The 25,342-nt window shown below is 34.2% G+C and overlaps 1 protein-coding gene across 1 annotated transcript; it reads left to right on the top strand.

The window, feature by feature from the left end:
• The first annotated feature begins 4,457 nt into the window (after positions 1-4,457).
• LOC131627698 (disease resistance protein RPV1-like) lies at positions 4,458-12,313 on the top strand. Its single transcript, XM_058898538.1, has 4 exons — positions 4,458-5,185; positions 9,219-10,326; positions 10,420-10,719; positions 10,863-12,313. The coding sequence occupies exons 1-4, from the start codon at positions 4,569-4,571 to the stop codon at positions 12,135-12,137; spliced, it is 3,300 nt and encodes a 1,099-aa protein (XP_058754521.1). The 5' UTR covers positions 4,458-4,568; the 3' UTR covers positions 12,138-12,313.
• Positions 12,314-25,342: the final 13,029 nt, after the last annotated feature.

The following is a 25,342-nucleotide window of genomic DNA, read 5'->3' as shown; positions in this document are numbered from 1 at the left end:
AGGAAAAACGAAAAAATTTAGTTTTTTCGGGAAAACAAAAAAATCTAGTTTTTTCAAATAAACTAAAAATCGTGTTTTTTCTGAAAACGAAAAAAGTCGAGTTTTTTTGGGAATAGGAAAAAATCAAGTTTTTTTTGGAAAAACGAAAAAAGACGATTTTTTTTTGAAAAACGAAAAAAAATAGAGTTTTTTTCGGGAAAAAAAATTGATGAGTTTTTTTGTCAGGAAAACTAAAAAAGTCGAGTTTTTTTTCGAAAAACGAAAAAATTGAGTTTTTTTCTGGAAAAACGAAAAAGTCGAGTTTTTTTTCGAAAAACGAAAAAGTCGAGTTTTTTTTCGGAAAACGAAAAAAATCTAGTTTTTTTTTATAACGAAAAAATCGAGTTTTTTTCGAAAGAAAGAAAAATCAATTATTTTCATAAAAACGAAAAAACTATTTTAAAATACGTAAATCATTATTGGCTTCTCAGATTTTGAGTTGTCTTCTGATTTCCTTCCAGAGTTTTGTCTGTCTATAAAATTTCAGTGAACTTTTGCAAAGTTTTTGAGTTCAACATGTTAGATGTAAAGATATCTTATATCATATATTATTTACGGGAAAGACCTTTGTGAGAATTAAATATATCAAAATCATCTTTACTTCTCATCCCTTTGTCATAAATCAAAAAGACTTTAACAAATTAACCAAATACGATGACACGTCATTAATTAAGCTAATAAAGTACATAATTTTAACATAAAAGGCAAAAGAAATAAAAAAACTAGGGTTCAAAAGGACAAATGAAAAACAAAACAAGGCTAAGGTTTTCCATATAATTTCGAGGATATCTCCTCCAACATCTTCAAAATCCCACTGTTCATCGCCTGTTGTTCTTCACACCACTTTTCTTCTTCTGCAAACTTATGTCTGACAAAAATATTTTCTGCCTTAAACTCTTTACGAGTTTTTTAAAGCATATTGGACACATCTCCATAATCAGATGCATGTGTCTTCTCCATACCAGAAGATTCTTCAAGTAGCCGCTCAAAATGAGTCTCAACCAGAGTGAGATCCTATTGACCAGAAGCAGGCTCTTCAAGAATGAGAAGTCCGTTGAAGGGTAAAATTGGACTATGCAATTTCATTTGTATGCTGTTAGTGAGGAGATGTGGACAGTAGTATGCAATAGTACTGACCTAGCCCCACCTTAGGAAGAGTAGACACCACTTCAGAAGTTTCAAATAGTAGATATTGTAGTAGTACTGACCTAGCCCCTCCCTTTCCAATCGACATAACCGTTTTACCGAACAGGTGTGTCGTTTCCCAACAGACATATCTGTTTTTACCGAATAGGTGTGTCATTTCGGTTTCTATTGTTGATCTCCTATATAAGGAGTCATTTGGCCTCGGTTTCGGATACGAAAAACATACTTCCTCTACATTTTGATCTGTTGTCTATTGTCAGAAACATATTGTTCTTCGAGAATTATCCCCGCAAAGATTTCGTGAACCTAGACAAGAATAGGGTCGAAATACTTTGTTCGGAAAGTGAACGAACACGATTCTTGAAGATATCCAGGATTATCATACCAAATTTCTAACAAGTACTATGGCCGAATACGATAGCGTTTTGCGGTGTCCGGGAGGGGCCAAACGGACGTGCCCCTATATAAAGCAAACGTACGGACGCCACAATCGTCCGCAAGACCCTATCAAATCTTCATTTCCTAACGTCAAATATATATATATATATATATATATATATATATATATATATATATATATATATATATATGTGTGTGTGTGTGTGTGTGTGTGTGTGTGTGTGTGAAGTTGAAATTAAAAAACTCACAGATCTGTGTGTGTGTGTGAAGTTGAAACTGAAAAACTCACAAATCCAAAATATTTGGCAACTATGAGACACAATATTGAGATTCGAGCCACACGTAGTATCCACATGCAGTCGCCTTTAAAGAAACCACCACACTTGCCACTACAAAACTTGATTTCGAGCACCATCAATCTCCTATGCGGTAAATCCCTCAGTTTGTTCATGTTTGTCTTTCCAATTTTGTTTGCTAAAGAGAGATAAGAGAGAGAACATTGTTTATGATTCACAAAAGTCATGATTTTTTAAAGGTTTGTGTTTGATTTTTTTAAAGGTTTGTGTTTGATTTTGAAACAAGAGAGAGGAACGTTATTTTTTTTTTGTTTCACGCAAAAGGGATTGGTTTGAAATTTGAAATGATAGAGGAAATTGTAACCTGGTAAATGCACTTTAATGAAAACATAATAAGGTTCTGCCATTTGGCAAAATCAATGAATTTAATTGGGTAATGCAATTTGATTTAGTCAATTACTTAAAAGGACTTGAATTAGTGTAAATTAAAATTGTATTAAAGAGTAATTTAAGGAGAGCTTAGGATTGTTCCATTATTAGTTAGGTAGTTGATTAGTGTAAATTAAAATTATGTTAAAGGGTAATTTACGAAGAGCTTATGCATCTTCCATTATTAGTTAGATAGTTGGTAAAATTGCACGAGTTTTTATAAAAGGCGGTATAATTGAAAAAAATCGATAAAAATTGCATTCTTACTTTGAACCAAAAAAGCGTCGAAATGATAGAGTCAATGTAATGAATCCCGGCCGCTATCGCGACGCTCCCGTAGCGAAGCAGCACCCCGCCGCACGATATGCAGGGTGCGAAGGAGGAGATGAGATAGTGGCTGTTTCAACCGTTGTACTGGGTCACGGGAGATTCCGGGGCGGAGGGTTCCAATTCTTTTTATTTTTCTAAACATTTTTCTAGGAAAAATTATCAAAACGCCCCAGTGCGAGAGAGAAGTTGAAAAAGAAGAAGTGAATTAGGGTTTCACAAGATCTGATTCGCAAAGAGAGTGAGAGAGAAGTTGAAGAAGAAGTGAATTAGGGTTTTCCAAACTCCTCAGATCTGCGTCGTGGAATTGAAGGGGGAGTGAGAAAGATAATTACGTTAATATACTATATATGTTTTTGATGGGTACCGTACTAGCTAAGTATCAATTATATTATATATTTATTAAAAAAAAATCATATTTTATCAAGTACCCTGTCTCAAGTACCCCGTCACAATGACTCAATCAGTTCAAGAGAATCAAAACACCTCTCAGTCTCACGAGTGACCACCAGGGTGGTCATACCATTTAGAAGACCACCACTTCCTGGGAAGAGCACCAAGATGTTTGTGATTTCTTCCATGTAGACAATCTTAATTAGATGTCAAGTACCCCGTACTAAAGGTACCTAGTTAGGACCCTGCCAATGATCATAGTTACACACATTACCTAGGAGAGACGATTCAACTTGAAAAACATAGAAATATGCCACAACCTAGCTCCATCGGTTACAACTTATAGGTTACTATTCAATTCTAGGCCATTGTCCAATACCAATCAAATCAATGTCATAGCACTTAGTGACAAGGTTCAATTATTCCATTGTTCATCAATTTATCCCAAATTATCGGATCTATCCAAGGGTCCTCTAATAAAGTTAGTGACATTAATATTCAAGCAATGACTCAGAGCCATGGGATCTTAGAATGGTTACACTCTAACATCACACAAGGTTAAGGATAAATAGATTCACTGACTCTAACTTAGTGATGCATGTGTTCACAAAGAAGATTCTAGAACATACAAATTTTGAATTTGACCTGTTTAGTAATACACCTAATTAGAGTTGATTGGTTCCTATAGATTGTCAGATGGTACTTTATAAATCTTTGGACATATGTTTCCCTAAGAAGTTGTCCCTAACAAAAGGTTCTAGGATCTTTGAACCCTAGAACTCTGTTATAAAAAGAGGTGCAAAATACACTAAACACGCTATTCTAACATCCTAAATTTCAAATTTAATTATTAAAATATTTGGAAGTACTTCTCCTATCTTTGAGCTAACTACAAAATTGTTGACTAAGAGTTGATGTCACATTCACCAACACTTAATATATAAATGTCATATAATATCAACTTTAAAACAAGACTATGTACCTAGAGAATAATAAATATTTTTATATTTTTTTATCAAATTTTTAAAATAAAAGAGTAGTAAACATTATGGTAAAAGAATATAAGATAAAAAATTAAACTAACTGAATAAAATTTTATCTTTTGTCCTATTATATACAAATACACGAAAACACATGAATAACAACAAAGCTAATCTTGTCAAGACAAAAGTAGAAAAATTACATATAATTTTTTAGATGTGGTTTATGCTATTTATTAATAAAAATATGACAAGTGTACTTTAATATCATTTAAGGAGTAAAAATAGAAGAAAATTTCATGTGTAGAAATAAATTGTATACTTATCATATTTTTCATTGGAATTGTATCTAAGTATGCTTGACAAAAAATTTATTCATATATTCAATTCAATCATGAGACACAATTATAACTTAAAAGTCCTTGGATCAAAAGTTGAATATGTTATCATAATAAAAGAGTAGTAAACATCATGGTCACAAGATATCAACATTCATTCACGATCAAACAAAAGCTCTTTCTTTCATTCTTTCTTCTTTTTCAGATATCTCGTGGTTAGAATGAACAAATATGAATCCAATAGAAGCATAAGTTTATTACTTGTTTATCTCATCACCCTCTTGCTTATTTCAAAACCAAAGGTTATACTTGCAAACATACTTCAAACATCAAACAACCACTATTATTCTACATGTCCTGTCACATATTCACCTTCAACTTCCACACCTGCACCACAGATAAAATACGATGTCTTTGTTAGCTTCAAAGGTAGCGATGTTCGCAAAAACTTCCTTAGTCATGTCCTCGAGGCTTTGTCGCGAAAGAAAATCGTTGTCTTTTCCGACAAGAAGCTCAAAACAGGAGATGAGTTATCAGCAATACAAAGAGCAATTGAAAACTCATTCATTTCATTGGTTATATTCTCCCAAAACTTTGCATCTTCATATTGGTGTTTGGAGGAAGTTCTGAAAATAGTTGAGTGTAGAGAAAAATATGGAAGGATTCTAATGCCGGTTTTCTACCAAGTTGAGCCTTCAGTTGTAAGGCATCAAAATGGGAGTTATAGAGATGCTTTTGCTCAACATGAAAAAAGGTATGATCCACACAAGGTGCTAAGTTGGAGATCTGCTTTGAAGCAATCTGCCAATATTTCTGGATTTGATTCATCATTTTTTTCGTAAGTTTTCTTTTACCAATATATTTTAATATTTTCCCAATATTTATTTATTTATTTATTTATTTATTTCATAGCAAATATATATAGTAAAAAACTTACCATAAATATAGAGTCATATACTTAAAACTTTGACAGAAACAAATGCTCTAAAAATTTCTTGATGTTATTGATAAGTCAAGTAGTAATACTTTATTGGTATATTATTGCATGGTATATTTTTTAAATGAGATGTGTCCTAATCTATTTTTTGTGTAATAGAAAAATATATAGAGTACAGATTAGACACAAGTTGAAGAAATTATAAAATGTTGTATAGTTTTTTAGACGTTTGACCCATTAAATTGCACCTAACCCAGCTGTACTTTTTAAAATGATAAGCTAAAAAAGAGATAGGTTGCAAGTCAATCTATAAGTCTTTTGTTTTTATTCAAGTTTGTGCCTACACATGTAATATTAGTAATATTTAAAAGTTATATAGTTATTCATTATTTAAAGACTTATACCTGTTGACATCTGTTGACATATTAGAAAACTTATACATAGACATATTAATCCATTAAGATAAAGATAAAGCAACGAGAGCTAATCTCCCACAATGTGTTGAGCTATTATTTAATGTGTACACATAATACATTAATAATGAATTTGATACTTTTGACTTAGAGATTATCAAAACTCATGATTGTTCCTCTCCTGGTCTAACTCGAGTCCGCATCACAGCGGCTAAAAGCGGGTAAGAGGTATTGTCCATTTTAGGTGTGAGAATCAGTTACGTCCTTTGGAAAAGACGACTCGTTGGTTGAAGAGTGTGTGTATTGTATAAAAACTATCAATAACCTCGGATTTACAACTTACAAGTAATGTGAAACTATTTTGGTGTACAAGAATAGTTTCTCCTAATCAATGCTAAGGAGCAGGGTCGAGCATGTGAGTCAGATCCCTCCTTTTAGCGCCAATGTTACGATCCACCCAAGTTCACTCCACTGCAACGACGAGCTACCGTCCGCTTTGGATGTGAGAACCTGTTACTATTTTGTACTGGATTGAAGAGTATGAATGTTGTATATAAACTACCATTAACCTCAATTTTCAAGCAATTATTTTGGTGTAACAAAACAAATCCTATGGATCTCGAAGAAAATTAACAGTTGAAAATAAAATTGTTTAAAAAAGTATTTTTGTTATTAGAGATATTATTGGATTGAGTTGTGTACTTTAATATCGTTCTCTTTAAGATTTACCGGCTGAAAATACAATAATGAAAGAAAGAGTCTACACACGTAGGAATTATAAGAGACTATATGTGTTTCTATGTGAAATTAGTGAATGATCCCTCCGTAATTTTGAGGATAGGGGTAATTATAGAGGACCCCTTGGGTCGGGCTAGAAAGCAAGAAAAACGGTTTCCCTAGTTTCCTGATAAAAAACGTATAAATGAAGGAAGACTGATTTTTCCGACAATTTTTTCTCTTTGTCTAATATCTCCAGAATTGGCTTATCTTGAGTATGTTTCGCATGATCAATCCTGCTTCGGGGAACTATTCATGCACCTAGTTTGGACGGTTTTAATATGGACCATAACCTTTTATGTCCAATATAATTATCCCAGTCCCGAGTGAAGTCTTGGAAATGGTGGATTGAAAAATCCCTTAAATGAAGTATCCTAGGCTTATCGTTTGGCGCGCGGATGGATGACAGAAATGAACTTCATGTGTACCTAGGTGGTGGCAAAAATTCACCACACCCAAACTAGAAAATTGGTTATAGATAGGCTAAACCTACATATAATTTATTGCCAATAAAAACTTTGAACCCTCTTTGTTGTTATTTTGGAGACGACCACCACCTCTATCCACTTCGTGAAGTAATCTACCTCGGCTATTAGAAACTCTAATTGCTTTGGCGCCACCGAGAAAGGGCCTAATATGTGTGTGCCCCACTGGTAAAATGACCATGGTGATATGATGGAGTGGAGATCCTCGGATGGGGAGTGATGCAGATTGGAGTTTCTTTTGTACTTGTCACATTTTTTGATGAACTTTGCGTTATCTTTCATCAAGGTGGACAAATAATAGTCCGACCTCAACAGCTTGTGGGCGAGAGTTGGTCCACCGATGTGAGTGGCGCGTGTTCCTTGGTGGACCTCTGTGAGGACCAAGAGAGATTTGTCCTCCCCTAGACATCTTAACATGGGGAAGCCCTTCGTATTTTATAGATTTTTGCAGACACCATGGTATAATTTGCTGCGAGTATTTAGAGCTTCTTCGCCTCAACCTCCTCCAAAGGAAGCTCGTCTGTTGTCAAGAAACACTTTATAGGCACCATCCAACTTGTGGATTATCCGAGTTTGATGGCGTTAAATTCTTCTATTTCAATAAATGGACCAACTAGAGTTTATTGTATGACTGTCTGGTTATGGCCAAGTTTCTTGGTGCTAGCAAGGTTTGAGAGGAGATTTGCTCGAGAGTTCTCTTCTCTAGGCACATATATTACTTCGAAGAACTTGAAATGATTAGATAATTCTCATACCTTTATGAGATATTAGATCAGCTGGGTCTCTAATTGATATTTCCCGACAACCTGATTTGCAATCAACTATGAGTCGCTCTTGGCTCAGAGACTTGAAGCGCCCACCTCTATGGCGAGGCTCATACCACCAACAAGGATTTCGTACTCGGCTAGATTGTCGCAGGCTTTGAAATCAAATCTCATGGATTGCCCTATGAGGAGGTTTTCTTGGGCTTTTAGTACTATTTCGGGGCCCCTCCCCTTCAAATTTGAGGTATCATCTACTAATAATATCCATACATGGAAGATCTGTTCGCCCACATGTGAATTTAACTCCGCCAAGAAATATGTTGTCACATAAGGTTTTATACTTCCTTAAGGTACGAAATGGATATCGTATTCGAATAGCTCAATTGACCAAGATACCATTCATCCTACTATATCTGACTTCTACAAAATTTGGTGGATTGGGTAGTGAGTTTTGAGCATCGCGCAATATCCTTAGAAGTATGGTTTGATTTTCCTTATAGTAATCAATACTGCCAACACCAGTCTCTCAATGTTTTGGTACCTTGCCTCAGCGCCTTTGAATACCTTGCTCACGAAGTAGATAGGTTGTTCAACGTTGTTTTTCTCGTGAACCAGTATGGAGCTCATCGCCCTATTAGTATCTGATAAATATAAGTATAGAGGTGTGCCAGCTTCCGGGCTTGTTAGTATGGGAGGTGTCGCCAAAATGATTTTCAATGCTGCTCGCGTCTCCTCGCATTTGTTTGTCCATTCGAACTTATCTTTCTTTTCTAGATAGGCAAAGAAGTGGGATCCTTTTCACCTGCATAGGAAAGAAAACGAGTTAGGGCGGTCAGGCGCCTTGTTAGCTGTTAAACTTCCTTGACACTGGAGGGACTCCTCATGTTAATGATAGCTTGACATTTATCAGAGTTCGCCTCGATCCCCTTTTGATCAATATAAATCCCAATAACCTGTCAGTTTAGACTCCAAAAGGAGCAACGGGCCGGTTCAAATTATCCATTGTGTGCAAATTATCTAATGTGAAACTTCAATCTTATAGAGCTGCGAGCTAATTAATGTGTGAAAGTTATTCATAATAGAATTTTAGGATTATTTTCGATTCACACATTTAGTATTCTCTAAGTTCTAGCAAAAACTTACATTTTGGTATGAGTAACAAATCTCATTTTACATGCCCTGCAAGCAGTATATAGTCTTAGAGGTATGGAATTGGAAATAAAACATATAAATCCAAGGTCATGAACCCAACGGATAGCTGACAAGAGACCACAACCTTCACCCTCATCAACCTAACATGTGGGTGAGAACCATTGCTTTCTGGCAAGCAAGAAAGCTAATGTGCCACCCTGGATAACCATCTCAATTCCGACTCAATTAAGAGTAGATGAAAAAGACCTCATCAATGTTGCATTTTACATTCAAACTAAGGCATTGTTAAAATAGATATAGTTTGATTGAAGTTTATACATTTTCTCTTTTCTTTGTTGTACAGGGATGATGCTAAGCTTGTTGAAGAAATACTTCAAAGTGTGTTGATGAAGTTAAACCAAGTGGACCAAGGTAAATCAAAAGGACTTGTAGGAATTGAAAAACAGATTTCACCTATAGAATCATTGTTACATTTAGAGTCGGAAGATGTTCGTGTTCTTGGAATTTGGGGTATGCCTGGTATTGGTAAAACAACTATTGCTGAAGAAGTATTTCGCAGGCTACGCTCCGAATACGAAAGTTTTTGTTTTATGGCTAATGTAAGAGAAGAATCGGAAAGATACGGTACAAACAGTTTGAGGTTAAGAAAGAAGCTTTTATCCACTTTACTAGAGGAAGAAGATTTGAAAGATGACATGATAAATGGATTACCTTCTTTAGTTAAGAAAAGGCTTGGCCGCATGAAGGTTCTTATTGTTCTTGACGATGTCAAAGATGCGGAGCAACTAGAAGTTTTGGTTGGAACAGCTGATTGGTTAGGTGCAGGGAGTAGAATCATCATAACTACTAGAGATAAGCAAGTACTTGCTGGAAAAGTTGATGATATATACGAGGTTGAGCCATTGGACTCTGCTGAATCTTTTCAGCTTTTCAATTTGCATGCCTTTAACAAACAAAAGCATCTTGAAATGGAGTACTATAAGCTATCAATGAAGATGGTAGATTATACCAAAGGTGTTCCATTAGTTCTTAAAGCTTTAGCTAACCTTCTTTGTGAGAAAGATAAAGCCATATGGGAAAGCCAAGCAAGGAATCTGAAAATAGAGCTGATTGAAAATGTCCATGATGTTTTTAGACTGATATACACTAATCTTGATTATTATGAAAAGATTATATTCCTGGATATTGCCTGCTTTTTTGACGGATTGAAGTTGAAACTTGACCTCATACAACTTCTATGGAAAGACCGTCGATATTCGGTGAGCACCAAACTAGACAGACTTAAAGATAAAGCTCTTGTAACAATTTCCCAACAAAATATTGTATCAATGCATGACATTATACAAGAAACAGCTTGGGAGATTGTTCGACAAGAATCTGTTGAAGAACCTGGAAGCCGAAGCCGACTATTGGATCCTGATGATATTTATCATGTATTGAAACGTGACAAGGTAAATATTTTTCATAAAAGATTTGATTATTTTTGTTTTGTAGGAAAAGTTTCTTATATTGATGTTTGAAACTTTTTTACTACTTTTTAATAGGGAAGTGAGGCCATCAGAAGTATGGCCATCAGATTATCTGAAATTAAGGAGCTGCAGTTAAGCCCTCGAGTATTTGCCAAGATGAGCAAATTGAAATTTTTGGATATTTACACTAATGGATCTCAAAATGAAGGGAGTTTGTCTCTTCCTAGAGGGCTTGAATTCTTGCCTAATGAACTGAGATATCTCCGTTGGGAGTATTACCCTTTGGAATCCTTGCCATCCAATTTTTCTGCGGAAAACCTTGTTACATTAAACTTGCCTTATAGCCAACTGAAGAAACTTTGGCATGGAGTGAAGGTAAGTACATATGTATGTTTTTAACTAACTCTATTGGTCAGAGAACCTATGTAAAAACATCTTTAAACATTATATGTTCCAGCATTAGCATTCAGATTCAATTAACTCACTGGTCTTTTCTTGGTTGATTCTAAATGGAACAGGATCTTGGGAATTTGAATGTCCTTGTACTCCATTCATCCACACTCCTAACTGAGCTACCAGATTTTTCAAAGGCCACGAGTCTTGCGGTAGTGGATCTCCATTTCTGCATAGGGTTGACGAGTGTTCATCCATCTGTTTTCTCTCTAAAAAAGCTTAAGAAACTGGATATGAGCGGATGCATTTCCCTTACAAGTCTTCAAAGCAATAATACTCATTTAAGTTCACTTAGTTATCTCTCCCTCTACAACTGCACAGCGCTGAAGGAATTTTCAGTGACCTCAGAGAACATGAAAGAATTGAATTTAGAACTCACGGATATCAAGGAACTACCCTCGTCAATTGGACTTCAAACCAAACTCGAAAAGTTGCATCTTGGACATACTCATATTGAGACCTTGCCTAAAAGCATCAAGAATCTTACAAGACTGAGACATCTAGACTTGCATCAATGCAAGGAGCTTCAAACTCTACCAGAGCTTCCTCAATCGCTAGAAACACTAAATGCCGATGGGTGTGTATCACTAGAGAATGTAGTGTTCCACTCAACTGCTAGTGAACAACTTAAGGAAAAGAAGAAAAAGGTTACCTTCTGGAATTGCCTTAAATTAAACGAGCCTTCCCTCAAGGCTATTGAGTTGAATGCTCAAATTAACATGATGAACTTTTCACACCATTGTATATCCACACGTGATCTTGATCGTGATCACGACCACGATCGCAATCAAGGCATGTATGTTTATCCAGGTAGAGAAATTCCAGAGTGGTTGGAATATCGCACAAGTACAACTACACGTGATTACCTAACTATTGATCTTTCTTCTGCTCCTTATTTCTCTAACTTGGGCATCATTTTTGGATTCATCATTCCAACGACAACATCAGAGGGTTCAATTCTGAAATTCAAAATCAGCGATGGTGAAGATGAAGGTATCAAAGTGTACTTGAACAGACCACGTGATGGAATTGAATCGGATCATGTGTATCTAATGTATGACCCAAGATGTTCTCATTACCTAGCTAGCCGAGTGAATGATCAGTCGAAGATTAAAATCCAGGTTAGAGCGGCATCAAGAACACCGACAACACAGTACGTGCCAGTGCAGTTAAGAGGGTTTGGGGTTAGCCTAGTAACCCCTTCACAATATGACAAGTTTAAACAGCAATTGGAATTTGGTGATGGTACTCCAAATAACATGTGTTCGATGGAAGAGGAATCAAAGTTTCTTGGAATTGAAAATGCTAAACAGTTGAGTTATTTCAATTGCATGATTTAGTTGTGTTAAGGTAAATTGGAATATGAAATCAGACATTGATTGAACAATAGCCCTTGTGGAAGTTTGTATTGATATGAAGTAAGTTTATAATTCAATCTTTATTTTGTTTCAGAGCTTACAAAATGTATTGAGAGGCATGATTCAGTATATACATACATTCAGAAATTTACAAAATAATGCAGCATTGGTTAGTGTAAAGCACCAACCTGCAACCTCCATGAATCTCGATCGGATTCCCTCACATCCATGCCATGAATGACAGCTGCAAGCTCCCTCCTCAAGAATATGTCTTTTGATGAATGCCTTGCCTTTCAAGCAAAATATCAGTTGAGGTTCATACAGGATAGTTATTAGCAAAACAACACTAAATCAATCCAACTGATTTCAATACAATGTTAACCAATCAAGCCCAATTCAAAAAATCTCTCTCATTCATTACATCAAACAGCTCATCTACATTACTAAGAAACAAAGCATTGAACTTAGCCTTAATTAGAGGGAGGGGCTAGAGAAAAAATTTAATTAAAAATATGTTTAGTAAATATGATAACTTTTTAAGTACAAATATTCATCTTCCTTCTCCTCCCATCCAAATTTTCAAATTTGGAGAAATGTAAAAAATGTGTTATGGGGGGTTTTGCTCCCTCCACTCCCTTTATCTTCCCTCCTAAAATTTGAATGAAACATATAATAAATAAAAAAAATTCTTCCCTCCCATTCTCTTTCCTATATAAAATTCCTCTCCTCCCCTTCCTATTCCAAAAGTTAATTTTTGACTTTTTTTTTAAACTCATGTAGACTTTTTTAAATAAAAAGGCATACAATAAGATTTTAACCAACAACCCTAAGCTACGCTTGATGTTTCTACGAAGAGGCCAACTGAGCTGCAATAATAATATACAATTTTTTAATTTTTTTTCTTTTGATATGCTCTTAAAAATAAGATAGTAAAAAACAACGGACAAAATTTAAGATACGAAAATTATTTAATATTTAGAATAAATTAAAATTTTAAATTATTTTTTGTTAAAACTATCGGTACTCAGTCAAAATTCATAAATAATTTTTTTTACTTAAAGGTGAATCCTCCTATACTCTTAAATATATTGTCATTTTAATTTAAAAAATGACTAGGTTATAATTTTTACTCTCTATTTTACTTCATTCTTGGAATTTATTCAATTTAATTTTTAATGTTTTTTAAATATTTTTAACACTTTCTCACACTTTTCCACTAAAAGTAGATATCATGTCCATTTTTCAATGACATGTGAAAATCAAATATTATCAATTTTAAGTACAAAACTTATCTAAACCACCAAGTTAGAGCCTATATATCTCAGTTTTGCACAAAACAACTATTGCTTCATGTACCAAACCAAATATATAATATAAGACTATCAACAATGATTTATAAATTCAATACGCTCCTTTTTCATTTTTTATATTTCACATCATCTACTATTTTTTCCACCTAATAATTCAACACATGTTCAATTTTTACTCACTACATTGGTTTTGTTTAATAAAGTTCAACACTCTACTCCACCACCATTCACAACACACTAAAAATCTAAATATTCACAAAAACCAAAAAGAATTTGCAAAATATTTTATATGGTCTCACTCCCCCCTCATTCAACATGTTGAATGTTTTCAACACCAATTAATTCACATCACTTTCAACACTCAATTCAACACCTTATTGCAAGCATTCAACTATTGAAAAAATTATTCAACACCTCCATTGTACATAGTCTAAGAAAAGAAGCTGTTATGGATTTCACTAAAATACCCTTTTGTTATCTTAGTCTAAATTAATATTTTGGGGGCAAAAAATGTCTTTTTCTGGTTTATTCCAAACAAATGATATTAGCTGTATGTCATTATCTCAATTTCAAATATTAATTTCTTCTTTCTCTCTCTTGTCCTTTCTCTCATTCTCTCTCTCTTCATTTCTCTCTTTCTGTTTCACGAACTATTTCATTCTTCTTCTCCCTCTTCTACCTCCTCCTCTTCTCCTTCTTTTTCCTTCTTCTTCCACGAAAACTGACAGAGGAAAACTAAAGCTGAGAAGGGAACCCTAACCCTCAATATATCAAATCTCTAAACTCTTTTTCCACATCAAGATGGAAAATCCCTAACCCTAACCATTGTGTTTGGTAAACATGTAAGTATTTTTAACAAATTTTTGGCACTGACATTATTAGGTTTTCATTTTTTTCATTTTTTCGGTGGAGGGAATGAAAAAATTGTTGGTGTTGATGATTTGTTAGGTAAGATTGGTGGATTGCATGTGACGGGGAGTATAAGTTCGATGAATAAATCGCCTGATTTTGATGATTTGATGGCTGGGTTTGGTGATGGTAGCATCATTTCCAATAATGGGTATGAAGTTTTTGTATTCAGTTTTTTATTACTTTTCTTCTTATTATATTGAGATTTGATTATAAAATTTATGATGATTTAAATGATTTTAGTTTTTCTGGAATGTATGGTTGAGTAGGTTAAAGGACTAGCATGATATTTGTTTTGTGGATTTAAGGACTAACTCTAACTCATTCATAAATTCTGGAATTAATGTGGGAGTAAATTTACCCGTTTACTCAACTAAACTACTTTTAAGTTTTAATCCCGTTTTTATTTTTGCAATGACACAAGAACTCTATGCCTGTCAGAAAATTCTTCATGTTTAGTGTTTATTTTTTCCCGTTTATAAAATTATTTGTAATTTATTCTAGTTTATACAAATAATTGTATCAACGCTAGACTTTTTTTCGTTTATAAAAATATTTGTATTAACAGTTGGTTTTTTCCGTTTATAAAAATATTTGTAACTTATTCCCGTTTTTTATAAAAGTAATTGTATAAACCGTTGACTTTTTCCCGTTTACAAAAATATTTGTAACTTATTCCCAGTTATAAAAATAATTGTATCAACAACAGTAGAATTTTTTCTGTTTATAAAAATATTTGTAACGTATTCCCGTTTATAAAAATGAAGGTTAAATATATTTTTTGTCCTCCTAAATATCTCAATTTTTCGTTTTTAGTCCCTCAAAATATTTTCTTCAAAAAATGGTCCTCCTAAAATTTTTATTTTTAACTTTCAGTCCCCTTACAACCTAGCGACGATTTTTACAACTTAGTGACAGAATTAACGACAGTTTTAGCGTTGATTTTCTATTTAACGACTGAATTATCGACAGTCTTAGCGTCGATTTTGGAAGGAGGGAATAAAAGTTAAAATTAAAATTTGTAGAGGGATCTTTCTTTGAAGAAAATATTTTGAGAGACTAAAAATAAAATTTGAGATATTTAGAAGGCCCAAAAATATATTCAACTCTAAAAATAATTATATGAACAATTGACTTTTTCCCATTTATAAAAATATATGTAACTTATTCTAATTTTATAAAAATATTATTATTGTTAATACGTTGGATAAAAATATATGAACTAATTATTATTATTAAAATTAGAACAAAATAAAATCTAATTCATCCCATTTGAAACAAACATAAAAAAATCACAAAAAATCCAAATATTTCAATTGTAAGCCAAACACATACAAATTATTTCAAAAATAAAATTAAAATACTTGTTTACATATTTTATTATAAAATATATTATGCACGTAGTTTGAGTTCCTGATGTTAAACCAATGTATATTTTTGAATGATTTTTTTCCAATCATGTTTAGAACATTAGAAAAAGTTTCTTGAAAAAAAAAGAACTCAAATTTTGATTTCTAAATCAAGATTTTCATTACTTCTATCATTATAGTTTAAAATTTTAAAAATTAATATTTAATTCTTCTCATTTTAAAAAATTCTAAATTTTAGTAGATAAATATTTTGCAGTATTCTAGACATGTCATTTTTCAAAAAAAAATTAAAGAATAATTAAACACTTTTTTAAAATTTTAGAAAATATCATGGACTAAAATATGTCATTTTTTTAATAGGAACAAAAAAAAAAAGAGATATTTATAAGCACCAAAAACATATTTAACCCATTAAAATATTATTAGAGGTTATTAATTATTATTTTTTTTATTACAATTTTTACTTTGAAAAATATAATTCTTAATTAAAAATAAAAAACCATTATAAATAAAATTGAATAAACCCTATTTCTTTTAACCACGTTATAATCAGATTTAAAATATAAAAAGAAACATTATAATCAAAATATAAAAAGCTTAATACCTTTGAATTGATTATAATATTTATCATCGGATTTGAAATAATTAATATAGATAAAATCTATTTTTTAATATGTTATAAACATATTTGAAATATAAGGAAATTAATATCTTTTAATTCATTATTCTAATCATATTTAAAATATAAATGTTGTGAATTCAATGCCAATAACGAAGTATAAAACAATAAAAGAATAAAGAACAAGGAAGAAGAAGAATACAAGAATCGATTATAACTGCTATTCTTTTACATTCTTTTAGAAAACAAGATTACAAGTTTACAAGAATAACAAATAACTTCTCTCACCCTAAATTAGGATTTACAGTATGCAATGATGAGAGACTAGTATGCTATTTATAATAAAACCTAACATATTAACTAATGAGCTTTTTCCACAAGGCCCATTACACAAGCTAACTTAATAAACAAGCCAACTTAACAAATTAGGGTTTAAACACTAAAACCTAAGTTAACATGCTAACAACCCTAGCATCTTCGACACCTGCATGCTAGATCCATCTTCGACTACAACATGCACATTTCGACACCAGCATGTGAACAACCTTCGACTTCATGCTTAACCCTGTTGAACTATCGAACCAAGAAGCTACCCTTCGACCACACTTGAGTTCGATCCAATATCTCACAAATCTCCACCTTGGACCTAACTCTACAACATCAAGAGAACAAACTAGCTTTCTTCATGCAGCTTTATCAACTGCATACAGTGGAAAAACTTGTAACTCGACAATGTCTTGGTGATCATATCAGCAACATTGTCCTCAGTCGAAACCTTCAGCACTTGGACTTCTCCATGCTCGATTACTTCTTTGACGAAATGCAGCCTCACATCAATATGCTTAGTTCGCTTGTGATATGCTGAGTCTTCGACAGGTGTATTGCACTTTGACTATCACATTTAATAGTGATACCTCGACCTTGAAGTTCCAGCTCCTTTGCAAAACCTTGAAGCCACAATGCTTCTTTCACAGCTTCAGTTAGGGCAATATACTCTGCTTCAGTTATTGATAGAGCAACAACCTTCTGAAGTGTTGCTTTCCAACTAATTGCATTGCCAAACATAGTAAAAACATGTCCCGAAATAGATTTTCTGGAATCCATACAACCTGCATAATCAGAGTCGACATATCCTTCAATTACTGCTTTACTATCTTCACCCAAGGCTCCACCATAAATTAGGACCCTATTCAGAGACCTATTTATGTACCTTAAAATCCATTTCAATGCTTGCCATTTTCCAAGATTCGCCATATACCTGCTTACAAGACTTACTGCATATGTTATGTCTGGTCTAGTACAGACCATAACATACATCAAATAACCTACTATATTAGCATACATGATGCTACTCATATAAGCTCTTTCGAAATCAGTATTGGGACACTGATCAATACTCAGCTTGAATTGAGGGTTTGTCGGAGTCACAACAGGCTTTGAGTTTGACATACCAAACTTGTCGAGAATCTTCCGTAAGTATGCATATGAGATAAGCATAATTTCAAGTGCTTTCTATCTCTTCGAATGTCAATCCTAAGAATTCTGGAAGCAGCTCCCAGATCTTTCATATCGAACTGCTTATTGAGTTCAGCCTTCACCCTCATCACATCTTTCAAGTTGACACATTCTTTCTGAGTGAAACCCCTTGCGACCAACCTTGCCTTGTATCTTTTCAACGCTACTCATTTGATTCCTTCCTTAACTTTGAAAATCCATTTACAGCTGACTAACCTTGCTCCAGCAGGATTCTTGATCAGTTCCCAGGTGTGATTATCATGAAGAGATTTCATCTCATCATCCATGGCCTTCAGCCATTCAGTCTTATTTCGACTCCTCATAACTTCCTTATAATCTCTAGGTTCATCATCAAGAACCTCACTGGCAGAAATTAATGCATAAGCTATAAGATCTGCATACCTGTTGAGGCGGTAAAGCGGCAAGCAACAAAAATTAGGAAGTATTACTCCGGGAAAAATTATCGTCTCCACAGGGATCAGTGCATTGAACTGCCGTTCAACAGTTTCCATAGTTATGAGTTTGGATTGAATGGGTTGAAAGTAAACAAGGAAAATATAACATATGAACATAAAATAAATTCATTCTTCAAATAGAATAAACTATCAAGTATTGCATATAATCTACTCTTCACAAACTTAAACTTATTGACCAAATATACTCAACTTGTAACCTATCAATATTACCACATGTCAACAACACAACCCACAACATTATCTAAGTGACGATCTCTCAGACACCTAAACAACACATGAGAAATCCGAGCTTCCCGTAAATGTCGATCTCTCAGACAAACACGACCACTCAGACGCATTAAGCACTGACACTAAGTGATTATCAACCTAATCCATCTCTGCAATTAAGTTAATAGAAAATCATCCTAGATAAGCATTAGAGCCCTACATCTCTATAGCAACTCAAACACATAGCCACAAAGCAATAATCTAAGACAATAATCCATAAAAATATGAAAGCAAGATTTATATAACATAATAGTCAACAAATATACATGAGATCATAGTAGATCTACACAAAACCCACAAATGAAACCACAAAGAGAAGAAAAGAAGAAAAACCCAAAAATCTCCTGGTTTGTCGGCTCCGATTGATGAAGGATTCAACCCCGGATCATCCATTTGACAGCTCCAATGTGTTTTTTAGCATCTTTCCACTCAAAAAATGCTATTGGATGGATTGGAGCTCTAAAATATCCAACCATCCTTGAAAAAATGATTTCCAACAGCTTTATTGCGTTTTCTGCCGACGCTGCTTCGCCCGGCGACTAAAATGGTTCGCCCGGCGACTCCAGAAAGTAGCAAATCACATTTTTGGGCCAGTCGGGCTCGCCCGGCGAGCCTAATCCTTAGCCCGGCGAGTGACACCAGTAGCAGAAAAATTCTGCACTGTTTCGGCCATAACTTGAGAACCGTAACTTCGATTTGCGCCCGGTTCGAAGCGTTGGAAAGCTTATTCCATGCTTTATCAAATAATGAATGAATATCAACTAAATTGATGATTTATTTTTATTTGATTTTGAGATTTATTCGACGATTCGTTGGTTCCGTCGCTCAAAATTGCGCGTTTTGAAGCCGTGTCTTTGGCACTTTATTGCTCGTGCTCCAAAAGCGACTCGATATCTACAAAATGAATAGAAAACTATCAAATGGTATATAAATGAATAAAAACTCAATTAAATACTATTTATACATATTTATACAAAAAGCGGGGAATTATTCAAAGAATATAATACAAAAGAATCGATAAGTGCCACAAAACAATAGTAAAAATAATGAATTTCTGGCACTCAACACTCTCCCCAACTTTATACTTGTTTGTCCTCAAACAAGAAACAAACAACTCAAAGAAACGAAAGCGATCAACCAAAGAATCACGAATCGACAAGTTTTGAAAAACGGAAACAAATGTATGGCTCAAATAAAAAATGGTACACACAAAGTAAACACTTACCACTAAACTACGACGATAACATAAACATGAAACAAACGCAAAGTACAAATAATATACCAAACATTCTAAAACAATACTAGTTCAAAAATGAATCACACCTAGCAAAATGAAATCATCGGTAGATGACAAACACACAAAATAAGGTAATTTCACTCATCCACAATCTTGCAAACAAAAGACTAAATTATGCAGTCATCCAAAAATTATGTTGAAAACACAAATGCAAGAATCACAAGGACTTTTCAAGGTTGTAATGTGGTCGGGTGAACAAACAAGGGATAATTCCTAAGGCTAATCGAAACAAAAACTTGCCCAAATCTAAGGGAGTGATCAACTCACAAAAGTTCAAACACAAAATTTCAATCAAACTTCTTCATAATCCGAAATTTCTCAAACCAATCACCTACTTATTAACACCAAATTATTCCATACTCTTTTTGTTTTTTTCTTTCAAACTTTTCTCTTTTTTTCTTTCTTTTTCTTTTCACTTCTTTTTCACATTTTTTTTCTTTTCTTTTTCAACCTCATAGCAATCAACCAATAAGTACACAATCATTCTCTCCCCAACTTGAATTCAACCATATTATCAAAATGTGAATACTCCCTACTTTCTAAGGCAAGGTAAAAATTCAAACCAAAAATTATGGTTAAGGGTTCAAGAAAACAAAGAATCAACATCCATACAAAAATGAGAACCAAACACTCATAGACAAGCATTTAGCAAAAACAACATGGACATTGACAAAAAGGCTCAAAGGAGGTACTAATGATCACACACTCACAAGGTGAATTGACTATTTGGCCAAGGTAGTTGTGCTCAAAATGAAACAAAAATGCCTTGATCCTTTTCATGCTTTCATATAATCAACACAAACAAAAGATTAAGCATAATAAAATCCAGTTAGAACAAGAATGTGGTCTCCAGCATATGTGAACAATGGAAAGCTACCTCACAAAAAGGATAGGAATTAAAGTGATCCACAAACGAACAAGTATACAAAAGAATGAATGACATAGAAATTGTAAAAAGTCTAAGTAACATGAATATGATAAAGTCTAGAAAGCGATAAAAACATACCTTGAATGTGTACAAAACTTTAACAAAATCATTACCATACACTCGCAAGTCGAAACGATCAAACTTGGAAAATCACCTCAAATTCCTCAAGCTACTCAAAACAAGCTCAAAGACAAACACACAACTATTAATATACACAAACTAAAAGACCGGATGAAATTGTCTAAACAAATTTAAAAGTGAAGATTTGAAATTTAAGAACCGGTCCGATCTAAATTTGTTTAGACAATTGCATCACACTACCTAAACTGAACAAAAACTAAAAAGAACAAACATGCTTGTTTTACGTCGTAAGCTCGACGCCTGTTATTTAAGAACGTTCCTTCAAGTTACTTCCGCCCGGCTATTCCTAACCACACACAAGCAAACGTGAAAGGAAACAAACAATACTATAACAAATTTACAAGTATAGAAAACATGTGCAAGTATAGTAAACATATACAAGTATCAATATAAACAAGTGAGAATATATAATATGTGCGATATATACAAAACTCAACACTATAGAAACTATTGCAATGCAAATTCAATAAAACACCAATCCCCGGCAACGGCGCCATTTTGTTGAGGCGGTAAAGCGGCAAGCAACAAAAATTAGGAAGTATTACTCCGGGAAAAATTATCGTCTCCACAGGAATCAGTGCATTGAACTGCCGTTCAACAGTTTCCATAGTTATGAGTTTGGATTGAATGGGTTGAAAGTAAACAAGGAAAATATAACATATGAACATAAAATAAATTCATTCTTCAAATAGAAGAAACTATCAAGTATTGCATATAATCTACTCTTCACAAACTTAAACTTATTGACCAAATATACTCAACTTGTAACCTATCAATATTACCACATGTCGACAACACAACCCACAACATTATCTAAGTGACGATCTCTCAGACACCTAAACAACACATGAGAAATCCGAGCTTCCCGTAAATGTCAATCTCTCAAACAAACACGACCACTCAGACGCATTAAGCACTGACACTAAGTGATTATCAACCTAATCCATCTCTGCAATTAAGTTAATAGAAAATCATCCTAGATAAGCATTAGAGCCCTACATCTCTATAGCAACTCAAACACATAGCCACAAAGCAATAATCTAAGACAATAATCCATAAAAATATGAAAGCAAGATTTATATAACATAATAGTCAACAAATATACGTGAGATCATAGTAGATCTACACAAAACCCACAAATGAAACCACAAAGAGAAGAAAAGAAGAAAAACCCAAAAATCTCCTGGTTTGTCGGCTCCGATTGATGAAGGATTCAACCCCGGATCATCCATTTGACAGCTCCAATGTGTTTTCTAGCATCTTTCCACTCAAAAAATGCTATTGGATGGATTGGAGCTCTAAAATATCCAACCATCCTTGAAAAAATGATTTCCAACAGCTTTATTACGTTTTCTGCCGACACTGCTTCGCCCGGCGACTAAAATGGTTCGCCCGGCGACTCCAGGCAGTAGCAAATCACATTTTTGGGCCAGTCGGGCTCGCCCGGCGAGCCTAATCCTTCGTCCGGCGAGTGACACCAGTAGTAGAAAAATTCTCCACTGTTTCGGCCATAACTTGAGAACCGTAACTCCGATTTGCGCCCGGTTCGAAGCGTTGGAAAGCTTATTCCATGCTCTATCCAATAATGAATGAATATCAACTAAATTGATTATTTATTTTTATTTGATTTTGAGATTTATTCGACGATTCGTTGGTTCCGTCGCTCAAAATTGCGCGTTTTGAAGCCTTGTCTTTGGCACTTTATTGCTCGTGCTCCAAAAGCGACTCGATATCTACAAAATGAATAGAAAACTATCAAATGGTATATAAATGAATAAAAACTCAATTAAATCCTATTTATACATATTTATACAAAAAGCGGGGAATTATTCAAAGAATATAATACAAAAGAATCGATAAGTGCCACAAAACAATAGTAAAAATAATGAATTTCTGGCACTCAACAATACCCAAGTTTCTGAGGTGGCTTGATGACTCTTCTAGACCAATATCTTGCCAACAGGTAGTCATCGACAGTTTTCTCAACATTTTCTGCTTCTTCTTCGACTTCATCAGGGATATGCAATTCAGCATCAACTTGCTCCACCTCAATAAGAATCTCTACCTATTCCAGCTCTTCTGCACTTCGACCATCATCATCATTATCCGTTTTCTTGAAAGCCATCTCAGTTTCATTGAAAACTACATCTCGACTGGTGATACACCTCCTGTGACTTGGCTCTAGGCACCATAGCCTATAAGCTTTGACTCCTTCAGGGTATCCCATGAACATGCATTCTATAGCTCTAGGTTCGACCTTGTCTTGCCTAATGTGAGCATAGGCTACGCATCCAGACACTCTCAGTTTGCCGAGATCAGGTGGATGTCCCAACCAAACCTCTTAAGGTGTCTTCATATCTAACATTGTCGAAGAACATCTGTTTATCAGATATGTTGCTGTCGAAACAGCCTCAGCCTAGAACACCTTCTTTAACCCAGCACTAGTCAACATGCATCTAACTCTCTCCAAAATAGTTCGATTAAACCTTTCGGCCAAACCATTTTGTTGTGGAGTACCTGCCGTAGTTATATGCCTTGCAATACTAGGGGAAGCACAAAAACTGTCAAATGCCTCATTGCAAAATTCAAGGCAATTATCGGTTCTCAACCTCTTGACCTTTATGCCTGTCTGATTTTAGACCAGAGTCTTCCAACTTTTGAGATTCTCAAAAGTTTCATCCTTAGTCTTCTGGATGAATACCCATAACTTCCTCGAATAATCATCAACCATGGATAGAAAATACCTTGCTCCTGAATGTGATGGACACCTTGCAAGCCCCCAAAGATCAGCATGGATGTAATCAAGAGATCCATGTGTTCTTTGTTTGCCTTTGTTAAACTTCACTCTGCAAGATTTTCCAAGTACACAGGGTTCACAAAACTTCAGCTTTTCGACTTTGTCTTCACCAAGCAGATTTTGTTTCCCTAATTCGACCAGACCCCTTTCACTGACATGGCCCATTCTCATGTGCCAAATTTCTGTCTTCGACAATAATTTCGTGATGTAACATTTGTCAAACCACTTACAACTTCAGCCTCAAGGATATACAAGCCTTGTTTCTTCACGCCTCTCAAGACTTCCTTCGACCCCTTTATGACTCTTAGGATACTTTTTCTCCTTGGAAAACATATCCTTTCTTGTCGAATTCACCAAGAGAAAGCAGATTTCTCTTTAAATCAGGAACATACCTGACTTCAGTCAACAACCTTATTGACTCATCATGAAGCTTGAATCTCACAGATCCAACACCTGCAATCTTGCAAGCTTTGTTGTTTCCCAACAGTATTGATCCACCATCTTGATCACATAATTCCTCGATCACTCCAGGGATAAAACTCGTCCTTTCGATACCAGGTCGATGTCTAGCTGATGCTGCTAAAAAACTCTCCCTGGAATGAAGTTCCTCTAGTTCATCATCATGTATAGGTCTAATATCAGCTCGTTCAAGAGCATTAAAAAGATCCAGAATTGCAAAAGTCTGTATGGTCTTGCGTAAGTATGGGATTCTGTGAAGGTCGGAGCACTTTCTGTGCTTTTGCCACTCATAACTCAAAACATTACCATTATTCCCGTTGTAGCTGGGCAAGCATCGGCGCATCTCAATCAACAAATCAGGTGGAATCTAAATAAAAACAGGAAACAACAGGAAAAGCAATTTAACAACAGAAACATAAGAAAAATGAAATAACTACGAATAGACTATAGATTATTACCATGCTTCCTAGGAGTAAGTCTTCTTCATCATCATTTTGTGTTGGACAATATTCTGGTTGAGGGTATGCATTTGTTTTCGGCCAGAAACCGTGTATTGTCAAATCCGTCTCCACAGCATTGACTACACATAACATCACTGAGGTAGCCTGAAAATAAAATCAAAAATATAAACAAACTGCTAACACTTAAAGATGTCGAAGTCATGGCCTGAAACAGAAAAACAATTCACTTACAATATGAATAACATATACATATAACAAAACAAAATATTAGAAAGATATGCATGGAAACGGAAAAAATAATATTTGTATACGGAAAAAAATCTATACGAAAAATGTTATTTATGATCCAAATATTTTTATTCAAAAATGACAAAGGCCAAAAAATCTATTATTGATCTAAATATTTATATACATACAGAAATTTAATACTAATCTAAATATTTTTTGTAAATGATACCAAAACAAAAATAACATTTATATACGGAAAAAATCTATTATTTACGAAAAATGGTATTTATAATCCAAATATTTTTATTCAAAAAAGGTATACGGAAAAATATCTATTATTGCCACGCTTTACCTTTGCCACGCTTTACAATAAGCATATAATTGGCAAATGGCATAATAAACATTGTCCC

Source organism: Vicia villosa, unplaced genomic scaffold (genome assembly GCF_029867415.1).
Source record: "Vicia villosa cultivar HV-30 ecotype Madison, WI unplaced genomic scaffold, Vvil1.0 ctg.000393F_1_1, whole genome shotgun sequence".
Classification (NCBI taxonomy): Eukaryota; Viridiplantae; Streptophyta; class Magnoliopsida; order Fabales; family Fabaceae; genus Vicia; species Vicia villosa.
This window is presented reverse-complemented; position numbering and strand designations above follow the sequence as displayed.

Excerpts from the sequence above, each read along its gene's own strand:
- LOC131627698 (XM_058898538.1), top strand. The coding sequence starts at position 4,569 with ATGAACAAATATGAATCCAATAGAAGCATAAGTTTATTACTTGTTTAT. Across the intron at positions 10,327-10,419 it reads ATGTATTGAAACGTGACAAG|GGAAGTGAGGCCATCAGAAG; the intron begins GTAAATATTTTT and ends ACTTTTTAATAG. Across the intron at positions 10,720-10,862 it reads AACTTTGGCATGGAGTGAAG|GATCTTGGGAATTTGAATGT; the intron begins GTAAGTACATAT and ends TAAATGGAACAG.